The sequence below is a fragment of the Protomyctophum parallelum genome, assembly GCF_964188405.1.
Source record: "Protomyctophum parallelum genome assembly, chromosome: 21".
Classification (NCBI taxonomy): Eukaryota; Metazoa; Chordata; class Actinopteri; order Myctophiformes; family Myctophidae; genus Protomyctophum; species Protomyctophum parallelum.
In genome coordinates, this window is record NC_139713.1 from 31,886,716 (window position 1) to 31,903,551 (window position 16,836).

At 41.1% G+C, this 16,836-nt stretch overlaps 1 protein-coding gene across 1 annotated transcript in view; it reads right to left on the reverse strand.

Moving 5' to 3' along the window:
- astn2 (astrotactin 2) overlaps positions 1-16,836 on the reverse strand; it is a gene marked incomplete at its 5' end in the record, with an annotated part of 505,571 nt that overhangs the window by 105,385 nt on the left and 383,350 nt on the right. Inside the window, 2 exons of the mRNA XM_083793933.1 lie at positions 4,693-4,872; positions 8,826-8,930. Coding sequence (XP_083650059.1) covers positions 4,693-4,872; positions 8,826-8,930 — 285 coding nt within the window. The remainder of the gene's footprint in view (positions 1-4,692; positions 4,873-8,825; positions 8,931-16,836) is intronic.

Consider the following 16,836-nt stretch of genomic DNA (forward strand, 5'->3'; position numbering starts at 1 on the left):
AATCTTGCGCGGTCTGCTACCTGCAGATGTTGATTCTGCGAGTAATTATGCATTGACGTACACACCATTTTCATTACTGTGATTGATGAACTTGATTACGAATCCTAAATAGGCCCTTTCTACGAGTTATAATTATATTTCACATGCCCTCAAGAGTAGATCAGAGAGTCCCTTGGTTCCAATTTTAATCATACAAACTCAACAACTGACTACAGACCCTTTACCTGGGGCATTATTTATCAGTAACGTCAAAATAAATACATGAGAGGAAAACACTTCAAGCCGTAAACAACAATAAAAGAAACATGGAATATGCACCTTTGTGGAGGGAACAAGATTTCTTCAGTGGAGAAAAATGTGCAATTAACTTGCATCACTATTATGTGAAGTCAGAGACATTTCAAAATGTATTTATATATATATATATATATATATATATATATATATATATATATATATACACACACACACACATGCATGCATACATAGTGCATCTGTCATTTTAGAAGTGGTCGAAAAATATTGAATAATTTGAATTACGAAAAAGTGTGAGAACTACTGATTTAGAAGGCATCTGTAGAATCGGCCTCAGGTCAATGGGTTAATGATCAATCAATCGATTGTGTTCCGGCGCGGATCAATGGAACCAAGAACGTATATATACACGATAAGTACTTTTTATATTAATGCTATATTATCGATACAATCTTAAGTGATTTGCCTATTATTTTGGGGGACCAGTTTGCAATATCCTTGCGGCGGCCTACATGGTTGGGAATCGCCGGCATAAAATGCTAGGAAATAAGTGTCCTTGTCTCAGCGTGCTGAAAACGACCGCTAACTATTGAGCATATGGTCGCTGTCTGGCAGAAACGCCTAGATCCATATTTTAACTTTTTTCGTGTGTTTTATTTTCTTCGTAAATTAACGCCTTACGCGATCTTACTGCAGCGCTACACAAAAGCATCAAAGGTAGCAGATCTGCAAGCTCGAAAGGTGGCACGAAGCGACACGTTTAGCTGCTTAGCTGCATTCCCAAAAAGTAAGCGTTTTGGACATACTGTATGTCCACCCGACAGAGACTATATTCTCATGGTTTTAGTGATATAATACTGTGAGAGGGGGCCGAGGGGTGTTATTACCTTGTCTCTCTTTCATCAGAGTTGGTGGGATTATTTTTATTTACTACTGGATTGTGTAACTATGTGTATATAACACTGTACGTGTACTGTATGTGTGTGTGTGTGTGTGTGTGTGTGTGTGTGTGTGAGCTGAACCAAACCACCATGTGTCCTTTAGGATGTTAACTACAAGTCCTTCATCAGAGGCTGTGAATCCCTGAGTCCACATTTCATGTTTGTATTGTTGATTAAAAATGAGTGCAATAAACAATTGATAAAGATCTACATTTGTTGTAGTTGTATATTATGTTTTTCCTTCATTGCACGTGTGACGGTACATTCATTTTATATTCACTTGACAATCTGGAAAGTGTTCGCCGGCTGACCACTAGTTGACCAATCAATTGATTGTGTTCTTGCTTGGATCAATAGCATACCTTCTTCCTATTTATCGGTATCAGTGAAAATACATTGTTCAAGGTTGCAAAGGGATATATCCGTTTCAAACATGTTTAGGATTCATTTTAACATCTTTTATAATGTTTTGGGGTAAATACAAATATTGAAAAAACACAGTCTCTTCACACATTGATAATATCAGTCACCAGAAACAAGGACGGGTGTTTTTCAATAGTTAAAATGGAGTTACAATGGGTTTGTATACGAAGGGGATGTGTCTGTTAAAATGAATTATCAAATATCTAAATACTGAATCAAGCAACTTAAAAACTGTCTGGGATGCTCTCAAAAGCCAAAATAGATGTTTAAATGACCTCAAATTTGTTTGAAAGTGAAATGTACCTTTAAATTAAATTACATTATTTTTTTTACATTAATGTTATATTAAAAACATTTAAATCTTGTGTTGTCCCAATTATTTCAGGGACCCACTTGCAATATCCTCACATACCACCAGAGTGCCCCCTTGCCCATATGGTTGGGAATTCCTGAGATTTACAGAGCAAACCTTTGGCATATTACCCTTGGTTACAGTGTTCCATGGAAACATATGTATGATTAATTATGCACTGTGTGACCCCATGGGTGCCAACCGTGTCAATGCTGTAAAAAAAGAAAAGCCCTTGATACAGGCTAATAGAAGAGACAAACCATTCTTACCCTGTGCAATAAAACATCAAATAGGGGCATGTCTGCCAGGAATGTAGCTCTAAAATAAAATAAAAACAAAGGCTATAGGCCTATTTACAAATTCACAAAACCTATTCACTTAGGTAAAGATCAAAAGGTTCTTTTCACTCTCGCCACTAAAGGTGCCAGTCAACGTCATTCAAATCACTGGGGGAAATGTACATGCGTGTTAATGTGTCATGGGTACGACAGGACCATGCGCAAATCCCCCTCTTTGGCATTGCCTATTTGCACTAATAGACAGTGATGAAAATGTGTAATACTCCGTTAAGTGTGATTTACGGCCGCCTGTAGTTAATTACACGTCTGTGTTTTAAATGACAACTGACCTCGAGCGGTATAAACATGTTTCACCAAGCTTGGCAGTTATATTAGAAAACGTTGATCAAATGTGTGTCTTAACAAGCTTGCTGTCTTTATACAGAAATAAAGCTTGTGTTCCCTTGCTAATTGTATATATCTGGGGCGGCAGTGGCTCAGGGGTAGAGTTACCGGAAGGCAACCGCAAGGTTCCCAGTTCGAACCTGGGCTCCCTCCCCCAGACTTGGTGTCGAAGGGTCCTAAAGACTAATTGCTCCCGATGTGCAGGTTGGTGCCTTGCATGGTTTCCTCCGGCATCGGTGTGTGAATGGGTGAATGTAATGCACAATCTCTGTAAAGCTTGACCAGATGAAGAGCCTTGGCTCGAAACGTCGTCAATAAAAGTTATCTTTTGGAGCATATGAGTGTGCGGGTTCCCTTCTCTTTTCATATGTTACTTTTTGAACCCATCACCTCCATGAAGTGATGTGCGTATTTTTCTATAGTTTCTGTACAATCTCTGTAAAGCGCCTTGGATAAAGGTGTTATATAAATGCACCATTTACCATTTATCTATTGCAGTCTACACTTTTAACCACATACTGTATATGAGGGGGGGGGGGGAGTGGACCAATTACAGTGGTACAGTGTAGAGGGTATCATGGTTAATAGTAGAGCCTGTTCACCTTGTTCATTCTCTGGTGAAATCATTCATTGTGGTGTTAAAATAAATTAATGCAGCATATGTGGCTTCTTCACCAGGAAGTCATTTTAAGAAGGAAGCAAATAATTAAATGTGTCCTGCTGTTTATTGATTTGGGGGAAATGCAGAAGAAAAACACCAGTGTACCTGTTCATCATCCTTCGGGTAATTTTACATTTATAGCTAGTGATGGTAAACTAGTAAACTACTAACTAATTTGACTCATGTTTCCACACCAATACAGAGCTAAATACCCTTCTAAGTCACAACCTGGCCATCATATCCTTGTTCTTAATGTTTCCATTTGAACACAAGACACAATTATAAACATTCTCTAAAAATGTTCTCAAAAATACAAATGCTGTTTTACCTTCACCAATGGTGGAATTTAATTTTGTACTTAGTTACCGGTACTTTTTATTGAGTGTTTTATTGAGTGTTTAAATGTTTGTATACTTATACTATCTCTGTGTCAAATATTGCACTTTTTATATTATATTATTATAATTTATTATAGGTTAGGCCACCCAACAGCTCATAAAGTAACTACAATCAGCCCCATCATTACCATCTGCAACATTAAAGTGATGTTAAAGTGATTAATACATTATTAAATAATGGAACTTTGTATAATTCTTGTATAATTCTGCATAATGAATACTTTAGTGGTATTATAAGTACATTTTGTTGCCAATTCCTTTTGGACTTTATCTCGAGTACAATTTTGAAATCAGGACTTTTACGTTTTCTAGATAATAGTATTGCTACTTTTACAAAAAAAAACTTGGGACACTCGTTCCACTGCATACATAATTGAAAAATAGCTGATTTAGCTCACAACGTGCCGTGATGCGACACATTGTGAGCTTGTAGATCAGCTATTTTCTAATACCAGTATAAGTATAAGATAGGACTGAAGTGGTTAATGGTATGTTTTGTAGTAGTAATCAAAATCTACACAGTAGCCAATAGGTTTTAAAAAAAGAAAATTGTATTATATTTGCCTCTGATTTTGTGGAACAAAAGTGGTATTGAAAAATGTAAAAGTACCTCGAAATTGGACTCAAGTACAATTCCTGAGTATAATATCGTTCGTCTCTGTTGGGTGGAAACACCACATGTCCAAAACTGTTATGTTCCAGTTAAAAAAATTAGGAAGTATAAGTAACAGATAAGTAACATATTGATTGAAAGTAACATATCGATTTAAAGTAACAGATCGACAAGCTCAAAACTCGCGGCGCGTTTTGAGCTTGTTTGAGCTTGCTTTGATCGATTACTTTTAACGTTTTAAAGTTTTGTGTGACGCTGTAGCATGATCAAGTAAAAAAACGCACTACAAGTTTGAATATGGAGATAAGAGGTTTCTGCGCGACAGCAACGATACACATAGTAACTTCTTTGCAGCTCCAGGCTCACCTTTCTGGTACTGCAGCCAGAGCTGCTGCTGGGCCTTCTTGCTGGGGAAGTAGACGTTGCAGCTGAGCTCGGAGCCGTAGAGCGCCTCCGACACGTAATGGCTGCCGTACTGCCGCAGGAAGGCCAGCAGCTCCTCCCGCGTGCTCTCCGCCGCCAAGGTCTTCAGCACCTTGGAGAAGCCTGCCAGGCCGGGGGGGGGGGGGGGGTCCCAGGGAGGAGACGGGAGAGAATCATAAGAGTTATAAAGGACAGAGTGCGGACGGGGAGCGACAGTGCTGCACCCCTGCTCTTCATTTCAATGGAAGTTGCTCAGTGGCATTTCGAAGCACCCGGAAGAACGCTCTACTTCCGCATATTTGCCAACCAACATTTGGTTGGCATATTGCGGAAGTGCTATAACGAGTGCTGCAATGTTAAACCCAGGCTGCGTGAGGTTTCCTCGCGCTACATGCGGGCCCGCCTGCAGTTCCAGCTTTGACCAGTAGGCTCAATGGCTTCAACGTTGGCCAGCCCGTTCTGAGGGCTTGCAGAGAATGCAGAGAATTATTTTGTATCAGAATAAGGAAGGGACTATTTCACATTATTAGAAAAGAAAAAAGAAAAGAAAAGAAAAGAAAAAAACCCCCCGAAAAAAACAAACAAAAAACTGTGTCCTCACGTATTAGAAGGACAATATCAGTCGCCAGGACCGGCGAGAACGGGTGTTTTTGATGAATCCATCATGGTTAGAATGGAGTCTGGAGTTGCAATGAGTTTGTATAGGAAGGATCGAAGCACGTCTGTTAAAAATGAATAGTTTGGGAACCACTGCTTCTAAAATACGCTTCAATGCTCCGTTTTGGTATGTCACCACACAAGCAGACTTATCAGGTCGTCAGGTGATATCCCAGCTATGACAGTTGGCCACTAGAGGGCACCGGTGCACAAGCCCACACGGACAACACACAATCAAATGTTTAATCCATGGCAATAGCCTGAATGTCAATGTAGTACTGTACATAATCATAAACACAGGTTGTATAGCTTCCCCTATAGGTCTTCTTTATAGCATAAGAACAGACTAAACCGAATGTTTTATGTTTGGTAATCTGTTTAATGACTATTGAGGGGTTTTATCATTGGTGCCTTACGGCTCCTAAATGAGCTGTATTCCAGTGTGTGTTGCGAGGTCTTCTGCACAGAGACACCATTACACCAATCACCTGCCGTACACCCACATAGATTTAATTTCAGCTGATGACAGTTTAATTGAGTCCAATTTGGTTTATGAACTGCTGAGCAGGTTTGAAAAGAGCCGGCACTGATAGTTGGCTGTCTGGGCGCAGTGATAATTCTAATCACGTCAATTTTTTTTATGTTTGTCTTCTTAATCTCAAGTTCATCCTCTTAACCCATTTTGACCTGGGAACGACTCTATAAATGTCTTCTAAATCCTGACAGTTTCGTTCTTCGATTTAAAAAAAATGGCAGACCTACAAGCTCGTAGCGCGCCACTCGGTGGCGCGCTATGAGCTTGTAGATCTGCTATTTTTCAATAGCTAAAGCATAACATAATGCTTACACCAAAAGGGGTAGTGCTGATATTATTGTTATTATCATTATTTTACCGTTGAGCTAATGCTTGCTCAGGGGATGAAACAAATCTTGTCAAATTAGATCCTGAGTCTAGGTGAGACATACACCTTCGACACGATCAGTCTCTATATAGAAGAGCAGGGAGACAGAATACAACCATCCCAATTGTATAATAAGTTATACTAACATACGTACTCTACCATTATATAGATTGGACAAAATTACATTTTATTCATACATTTATTTTTGGTATGTTTTTCAGCAGTAACCATATCTTCAGTGTGATTAATTATATTGTTACTTTTTGTTACTGCCCTACCAAAAAAATAATAAAAAAAAATCAATCATGCAAAATGAATCAATCAAATTCGACTGAAATAAATTAAAGTATTAAAAAAACATATTGAACTCTAAAGATGTTACACGGTTGAATGATCTTAATATAATGAGTTAACAGACAATATTCCTGTACTGTATATAGCCCTGGGGAAATGAGCACAATGCTGCCATAACTTTGCAAACTTATTGCAGACTGAAGACCGTACAAGTCTATTCAGTTCAATTACTGTGGTCGCTGCTGAAGAATATGAGAAAAATATAAATCAGTTCTCACTTGCTGCTCATGATTTGAATGTAATTCATCAACCGAGTGCTTATACCATTCCTCTTCGAGAACAATGTTCACAAACGTGGAAAATGGAAGATGTTTCTCATTAGATAAGATAGACTTGTATTTATTCGTTTGGGCCCACAGCACTGCCTGACTGTACCCTCAACCCTCTGTATTGTCCTCCCTATAATAAACAACCCAATGGCCACATTTACCCTCTTCCATATCTTTAATATCTCCCTAGCCATCATTGTTTTTTGATGTATGATCTGTGTTTTAAGACTCATACTTCTTTTGTTTTTCTTCTTCTGAACTGCAGAAACAATTTAGTTGAAAAATGTAGGTTTAGGTTTCCATTCCGTGTGTGGACTGTGGAGTATATCTCTACAAAGTGAGGGTGTATGATATGATATGATATGATATAGTACTTTATTGTCAGTTCACACTGAAATTTGTCTTGCGACACAGCAGCCAAGTATGCAGAAACACATATACAAAACACAAATAACAAGACAATTTACATACATAGAGACATGAGCAATATCCACCGCTTAGATTATCCTGTGGCTACTACATCTCCTGATTAAGCCTCAAGGTCGACTGGTAGACAAAGGACCTCTTTAGTCTGACCTTATTGTATGCTGGTACACCATATGCTCACTTTTGTTTGTTAGCTGCGATTTATGATTTAAGTCCCTTAACTCTGACCACCACAACCAGTGCTATGATAGTATTGTTAGTTGTTACCTTGTTGTATTGTACTTATTAGTAATTGCTATCCGACTCCATAAAGGTGGCTGACCCTATAAGGGGTGAAGATTCATTTATGTAGCTAAATATACAAACATGGTTTTCACTTTTCAACAATGCAGCAAATATGCACACTGAATATGAATAACCACTAGTGCAATGCACCAGCACTTGGTTTTGATTTGTTGTACAGTAGATGTAACTTACTTTTTTCTAGGTAGGGGTATTGGCCCTATGCAAACCCATTTAACCTCTTGGTCCAATTTGTCTCACCTCTACCCTTTGACCTGTCCAGCATGGTGACCCTACCATGTGCACCAGCTGGCATAGCTCTCTGGGTCACTGAGGTACTCAAGCCACCACCCCGTGACGAGGGATGGACCGTATGGTGGCCGAACAAAATCAAGAATGAGGAACTGTGGCTGAGAGGAAGACAGGAACTGGTAGAGACGAGACGAAAGTGGGGTTGGATAGGGCACACTCTGAGGAAACCGGTAACCTGCACCACTCGCCAGGCCCTGACTTGGAATCCCCAGGGGAAGCGGAAGAGAGGGCGACCTAAGAACACTTGGAGGTGGGACACTGAGGCAGAGCTGAAGAGACAGGGAATCAGTTTGGGAGAGCCCAAAACCATGTTGGAGAAGAGTCGGATATGGCCTATATGCTCCACTGGGAGCGATGGGCCTAAGTAAGTAAGTAAGCACTAGCACTAGTATACCAAATTCACTTTGAAAATAATCTCTCTCAGTACCAATGCCATAAACATTTAGTGTTGTTAGCAGGAATAAACACATAAGCACCCGGGAGGAAGTGGGCTAAGGAAGGTTGAGGAGCCAAACCAAGTTCCTGTGGTGTGCTCCCAAGCCCCCAGGGAGGCTCTACAGCGTTGAAAAACTCGGCCCTAGTGGTTAGAGCGTGAACTGCAGGCGGACCCGTGGATTTATGAAGAGGAAACCCTGTGCAGCTGTGGTTTAATATTGAGCGCTCATTTGCACTTCCACATTTGCCAACCAAAATTTGGTTGGAAACACACACACTTTTTTTTAACCGAATGGGTTCCCAGATTGCTTTGAAACTGAATGTAGACTTCAGTGTAAGAAGCATGTGAAGTTGTGAACAAAAGGCAATGGTCAAAGTGTCCATGGACATGAATGGAATGATACTTATTGAAAATGCTGGAGCTTATGCTGCATCCTACCTGTAGACAATGTGATGGAGCTGAGTCTGACTCTGTAAAGGTTGCTCCTCACTCTCCACTGTTGCACCATGGGATAACCCATAGCTTCATTGAACTGTGCATCCCCTAGAACAGAAAGAGAGATACACAAATCATGTTAAATAAATCTTCAAGTCATTTAAAATTAAATAAATTATAGAGGGTATGCGCGTGACGTCATCGTCATACCCGTAAGTTATGCGGGAACACCTACTGGAGTGGCAAAAACTACTTTCTGGCCTTGACAGCCCATACATCCAAACAGAAAAGTCCTATCTAATTGCATTAAACAACATTAAACTCACTTTGCCACTCGATTTGCCACTCACTTCATGCATGCACCCTCTATAGTTTTTTGAGTGGTGCTAGCCACTCCAAGGAACAGCAATGTGGGTCCGTCCCTCTGTCTGTCTGTCTGTCTGTCTGTCTGTCTGTCTGTCTGTCTGTCTTACCACCAGGTGACAAAGTGGCGCTGTTGAGTTTCACACTGAGCACAGGTGTATGATGGGAAGCCGAGTGTTTTAGTGTATCACCACCAGTACAGAGTACAATGATGTACACAGTACAGTGCTGTACAGTAGGGTGTAAAGTACAGCACACTAAAGTAAAGAGTACAAATATGAGTAGTACAGTACAGTACAGTACAGTACAGTACAGTACAGTACAGTACAGTACAGTACAGTACAGTACAGTACAGTACAGTACAGTACAGTACAGTACAGTACAGTACAGTACAGTACAGATTACAGTTTTTGAGTGGTGCTAGCCACTCCAAGGAACAACAATGTGGGTCCCTGTTTATGTCTGCATGTCCGCTTGAGTACGGAAATACCACACAGTGACCTAACGCACAAACAGTCGCACGCACGCACGCACGCACTCGCACACACACACGGCAGACAAATCTAAATCAAATATTTCTGAATGTTCCTGACAATTTAGTTTGACAAGTCATTTGATCTTGATCCTTTATCACAGCAGTTCCCAAATAAAACTTTTTTCCAGGACGTACGCCTTAACTCTCCTTTCCAACTGGCACCCCTTGGGGGGCGGCGGCCGCCACTTTGAGAACCATGTGCTTTATCAGACTTCATTGCTTTCTCACACACTGGCCATATGTCATCCTTTCATTTCCCCACCTGCTTTTTTTGATCAATGGCAGACAGATGGCACAGGTAGCACTCCAACTGGATTGCTGACATTAAAAGCTGGAGCAATATCGTCTCGGCCTGCGATTCAATTACAAAACTTTCTTACGAGTGTAAACTCAAAGCCATTAAAAAAAAGGAGAGCAATAAACAATAGCAAATAAATGGCCACTAAAAATGAGCTCTTATGGAGAGGGTGTGTGTGCTCAAGCACTCGTGCTGGGTTTGTGCCTGAGACACAAGAGGCATAGTTGGAGTGTGTTGGAGTGTTCTTGTAATTACTACACTTGTGAGGGCCGCAAATGTCCAATTATTTGAGAAACAGACATTGTGAGGACAATATTTGTCCTGGTCCTCACAAGATAAATGGTCGTTATGTACTGTAGCACTATATTGGATATAAATATCCCTCGCACGGCAGAGGGGAATTTATATCATATTGGAGTGATTCAATCGCTCACATAGCCATGGTTACATACAGTTAGGAAGGCAGCAATAATGTGGGGACACAACCTGACAGAAACCTGACATACCTTCCGCAGCTGTGAAGGTGTCGGTGCCGTTAATACGTGGCCACATATCAGTGCTATCACGCAAGACACACACGATGACAGCTGTCATTCAGACAAGGGGCTGTTCATATTGCAGGAGGACACTCCTGTAGCCATGCAGCTGCAATATTGTTCAAGGTTATTAAGCCATTAAGACCTGAGGTCTTCTAAATACCAAATCATGTTGCTATATCAGTGGTGAAACACTGACAATATGCGGTTCCAAATGGACAAATGGAGCTGTGGTGGTTCCATTTGAACCCTGGTCAAATGAACATTCAGGATTTTACTGCGTGAGCAATAGAACCCATGTCTTGGATTTTTAATGTCACCTTCGCAACCACCAAATGCGGAAGCTGACGGCAGACTAACATATCCCTTTTTTATCATATTTATTCATTGACTGACACGGAACGAGTTGAATGACAACCAGAAGTAATGCCCATAATTTGATAATAATCAATAACGTTTCCCCAGTAAGACCCCTTCTTGGTATACTTTGGTGTCGCACACCGAAAATAGCAGATCTACAAGCTCACAAGCTGTGAGCTTGTAAATGCCAGCAATTTGAGGCTTTAGGATTGAGGGTTAAAATTGCAATCCTATTTTATAAATGATGTCACAAAACCATGACTCCATCCTAAAATGTACAGTATATCCCATTCTGACCGGGCACCCATTTTGGTGTTGGCATCATGTTATGCTTTAGCTATTGAAAAATAGCAGATCTACAAGCTCATATCGCGCCACCGAGTGGCGCGATACGAGCTTGTAGGTCTGCTATTTTTGAAAAATCAAAGACACTTTTAGAATCTGATCTCAGGTCAGAATGAGTTAATAATTAAACTGTCAGGATGTAATAGACATTTTTTTAATCTGATCTCAGGTCAGAATGGGATATACAACGTGTGTGCGACGTGCGTGCGTTTGTGCGCGTGCATTTCCAACTGGAAAGGCCTGATGAATCCCCCAGAGGAGGAGCTCTGAGGAGGTACACTGTAGACCAAAGTGCTGCAGCCAATCCAGCTAATGGAGGGATTAGGGAGTTGAAGGTGAGGGTCTGGCCCTCCGACGCTAAATGTCACAGTGGCTAAAGCTCCTGCAGGCTGGCTTTGAAACGCGGGTAGTGGGTTTAACATGGGAGGTGAAGTGTCTGGATTTACAATAGTGTGTGTGTGTGTGCGTGCGTGCATGGAAAGTAACTAATTACAATTACTCAAGTACTGTCCTTACTTCAGTAATTTTTTTTGTACTTTACTACTTTTACTTTTTCTAATATTTCCAATTTCAGAAGCAAATATTGGGTAATCTGAATATGGGTGCACATTGGCATTTGTCCGTGTACGGACATGTTGATGACCCCTGGATACTGTAGTGTACTATGTAACGATTTGCGTGATGTTTGGACAAAATGACTGTAAAAGAGTTTCTGGTGGTACTACGAACGGACGGACGGACACACCTTCAGCCTGGCAGAGACGACAACGAGGCAACACTGTCTGTAATATTCTGATTATGCAAATAATTAACAAGCTCACAATGTGTCGACACGTTAAATCTGCTATTTTCAGCATATGGGACACAGGGACACTGCAACTGTTGTAGGAGTCAGTAGGACAGAGTATAAATGACGCTTAAGGGTGCAAAGCAGATCGTTGCTGAAAAAAGATTTTTCGTGCACAGCAAACCTACCCCGGATAAAAGACTAAAATACACACTGTTGTACACAGACAGCCTTTTTAGAGCAGCTAACACAGGAAGTCTATTTGAGCACCGTGGCCAACACTGTCTCCACACATCCTAGACACCCTCTCCCTCCTGACTCCCGAGCTGTGGAATGAACACCCCATTGCAGTCTGAACTGCACACTCCCTCCCTATGTTCTGCCATAATATCTTAAAACTCGCCACTTCAGACCCCACCCTAGCACTCCTCTCTCCTTGTACCACTTCATACATTTTCCTTTGAATTTGCCTCTGGGGACCACGGCCAATGGAATGTGGATAACAGGAAGCTGGCCTGTTTGCCCCCCCCCCCTCTTCCGTTTACATGTGTCTTTGTTTACATTCATAGCTGCTGACAGATTCTGCTGCGGAGCTCTGAATCTGTCTCGAGAGATGACATTTTATTTGTGATAGATAGTTCAAGGTTCAAGGTTTCTTTATTTTGTCTCCCGAGGGAGAAATTTGTCTTGGACCCCAAGGACCCGCCCTGCAGCATACAGATGCAGATACAATACAATATAATACAATACAATACAATACAATACAAAACAATACACAATACAAGACAACAAAGGCACACAGTGACGCGTACAACATTAAAAAAAGATACTTGTTATAGTTACACTACGCATTCATGTTGGATATTTATTTGTTTCATGTCTCTGATACTTAGATTTGATTTATCTTGGCCACAAATCTTAAGAATGTTATTTAGATAAGATTCTGTTTTCACCAACCGATTTGGGAAAAAACAACAAGAATATGGAATTAGAATAATATGGAGATAAGAGGTTTCTACAACACTATAGCTAAAATCTAAAATGAGTTTCCACTGTTTTTGTCGAGTATAGGGTTCATTCCATTTACTCTAAGTCGCTCCGGATGAGAGCACCTGCTAGATGCTTAACACTTATGATGCTGCCAGAGTTTTTCCAGCATAAAGGCACTAGAGTGGCAAGCAAATGAGAGACATTTTACCCCCGCCTTTCATCTTTATTTCGCCGTCGTAAAACTCTCTCTAGAAGCATTAATATTGTAAACGAGATGCATGATGAAGTCAGAAATTAGGACAGAACATCGCCGTTATCTGTGCAGAGGCAGCATAGATTCAGTGTAAACTAGATAAAGTGCTGGCGAAAGGGCCTTTCTGTGTGGAGTTTGCATGTTCTCCCCGTGTCCCCTAGGGTAGGTAACCTCACAAAAAACATGCAGTAATCCTGGTCACTAAACTGCCTCCACCTGGCCAGCCGGGTCGCCTGATGGAGGGGAAAGGAACTGGTTGGAATAACGTGTTCCTTCCACGCGCTACGTCCAACCAGGGAAACTCCCCCCTGTCAGGTGTAAAAGGAGCAACTTGGACACTCAGGCATGAAGGAAGCATGAGTTCAAGTCCGTTGCTCTCCCCTTGTCCCCCATATATGGGGACTAGGTTGGTGGAGGGTGTGTAGAGCCCAGGATCACATTAGATGATTGACACAGGGGTGAAAAATGGGTTACAAAATCGTGGGATAAAAAAAAAAAAAAAACTAGATAAAGTGCCCCTCTGGGCACAGGTCTCCATCTGTCAGGTTGTGGTCTCCTGGGGGCGCTATAATAGGCCAATGTGAAAAGGGAGCCATTTCTTCTTACGCCTTGGATGGCAATTGGATGATTTGAGGCATTTTGTTCCGAAAATGTGTTTAGCAAAAATCCACCTGTTAAAGATTTCACATAAATTGCACGCTGCGTTCATGATTTGAGGCTTTTTGTTCAAAACGGGCCAAGCCTGCAAACTTTGAAAGCTAATGTTAGCCAAATAGGATGGAATATGAAATATCGGACATATCCGTCTTGAACACATGACTATAGAGCGTCGCAGTCCCGCCCCCTCAAGAGACCCGGAAAAGAAATCGCCGTTCATTTTCCTCATAGGCATTTCTTAAAGTATTTATTTAAAGACGGTTACGCCGCGCCAACTCGGATCGTGACAAATCATGACAATGAACACAATATTTTGGGCCGATCAAATCATTAGAAAGAAGAAAATAAAGGCAGGAGACAACACTATTTGTTTTGTTTTTCTTCTTATAAATTATTTGATCGGCCCAAAACATTGTGTTCATTGTCATGATTTGTCACGATCCGAGTTGGCTTTGTCCGCGGCGTAACCGTCTTTAAATAAATACTTTAAGAAATGCCTATGGGAAAAATGCATTGGGATTTATTTCCTGGGCCACTCATTGTTCTGAAAGGGGGAGGGACTGCGACGCTCTATAGAGATAGTGTGTAACAATTTGCGGGATATTTTGACAGAATCTAGTAATATCAGAAAATGTGTTTGTGTGTGTGTGCAAAATTTGTCATCGACCAAGTTAACGGTGCCAAGATTAGCTGGTAACGGACGGACGGACGCACGCACACACGCACACGGACGGAGTGCAAAACATACTCTTTCCCCATGCCTTCGGCCTGGTGGAGACAATATGGAAGTTTGTCAAACTGGCAACACCCACATTGCCAGGTGAGATATTGCACTTCAGGCAGTAGTACCACATTAGTACCAGGGTCTGCAATTCTCAATGGAAGTGTTTGGGAATTAAGTCTATTAACATACTCAGCCATACTGATTGATAACAACTTCATAATAACAACCTGAAACTCATGTTCATGTTGCAGATCAGAGCTTGTAGATCTGCTATTTTCAAATGGCCGGAATGAATATAGGGTTGAAGTGGTTAATGTATCTTTTGCAAAAAATAATCAAAATCTACAAAGTAGCTATTAAATAAATTTTTCAAATAATTGTAGTGGAGTAAAACTACAATATTTGCCTTTGAGTGCTGAAAATTGTAAATACTGACGACCTCAAAATTGTACTTAAGTACAGCACAAGGCATTTTACACCACCAATTCCCGGGACAAAGAGTATCCTAACAGCAACTCCTTACTGTCAGAACAATGTTCCTAAAATCACGACTGTCTTGACTTCCTCCACTGCCAGTGGGGTGGTGATTCCTCCATGAATGAAAGGACGAGGGAATGCATGTTGACAGGATGGTATCATCCAAGCCGGTCCCAGCCACCGTGCCATACTGCTGTTGCTGTATTGTTGTAGTGGTAACTCTGCCTCGGCAACAAGAGCAAGTGCAGACTTGCTGCGTCTGCATTTTTTGCCACTAAACAACATTTTGGTCATTTGGCGTAATTGAATCAGACATGTGTGTGGCATCCTGAGTAATGATGATATGGCCTTAGACTGCTGAATGTTATGAAACAGATACACACAGGCGCCTCTGACAAGGAAAAAGATGTTTTCCCTTTGGTTAAAGGAATAGAATAATCCAATGTCATGTCTTTGGATTACCGGTAGTCAGTTTCTGACAACCGTCCCTATTCTGGGGCGGGGCGGATATTCTGTGAAAATGTTGTGAATATATCTGTGTGAATATTTTCAGCGAAGAGATTTGGTATAGACTCTGTCTACACTGTAGACTGTAGAGGGAAACAAGGAGCATACCAAAGTATAGAGCCCTGAGGGACTCCCATCAACTAAGTAGCTTATATATATATATATATATATATATATATTCCATAGTTAACTGCGACCGGAGCCTAGACGGGCCTGTCCCAAAGTAATTGGTGCCTATTGCCTAAACTGTAATTATAGGCGCTACTCTCCCTCTGCCAACCTGGGGAGACCCCCGAACTGAGCTCATGCTTCCTTCAATGCATGAGGAGTAAGCAGGCCGCTTCTTATCACCTGACAGGTTTGAGACTTCCCCGGTAGGACGAAGCGTGTGGAAGGAACACCAGGTCCTTTCTCCTCCATCAGACCAGGACAAATGTTTTTTGTGAGGGTACCTACCTAAGGGACATGGGGAGAACATGCAAACTCCACACAGAAAGGCCCTTTCGCCAACCCCCTAGGAGGGGGCGTTTCAAAATATTGTACTTTTGACTCCACTATGCCTATGGGACAAACACCTACAAAAATAGATGAAATAACCACTTACTGTATGTCCCATTTTAAATTCAGTGATAAAAGCTGATCAACAAGCTCTCAATGCAACGCAGCGCGACACGTTGAGAGCTTGTCTATCTGCTATTTGAAAATCTGAAAACATGTTGTAAAATACCTGTAGTACTTGTATGAGACTTGGTCGACCACTGAGTGGGTTCCTTGAAGTTGTACTACAGTAGAATTCTCATGTTTTCCCCATTCATCTGCAGCTGATGAGTGTTTTGCTGCAATGTCACAACGGGCTTAATAGCTTCCTGTGGTGAGATGCGTCAACCTTCAGATGACAGTCAGCTTTCAAGCTGGCATACATGTATTATTCAATGATAGCGATGATGTAGGAGTCTATAGTAATTATAGGAATGCATTATAACACAATTTATCGAGTAGTCTGCTGGAGGGCAACGCTAGTCAATTTAGGATATCTTTTACAGTAAATGTTTTCTTCCATGGTCTAGTGCCATTAAATAGATATATGTGCAAGCATGAAAATGTCTCTTCCCAATGCCATGAATATGCATAGACTAGATTAGAGTCTCTCTCCATGCAAAAAAAAGATAATAAATCGTACAA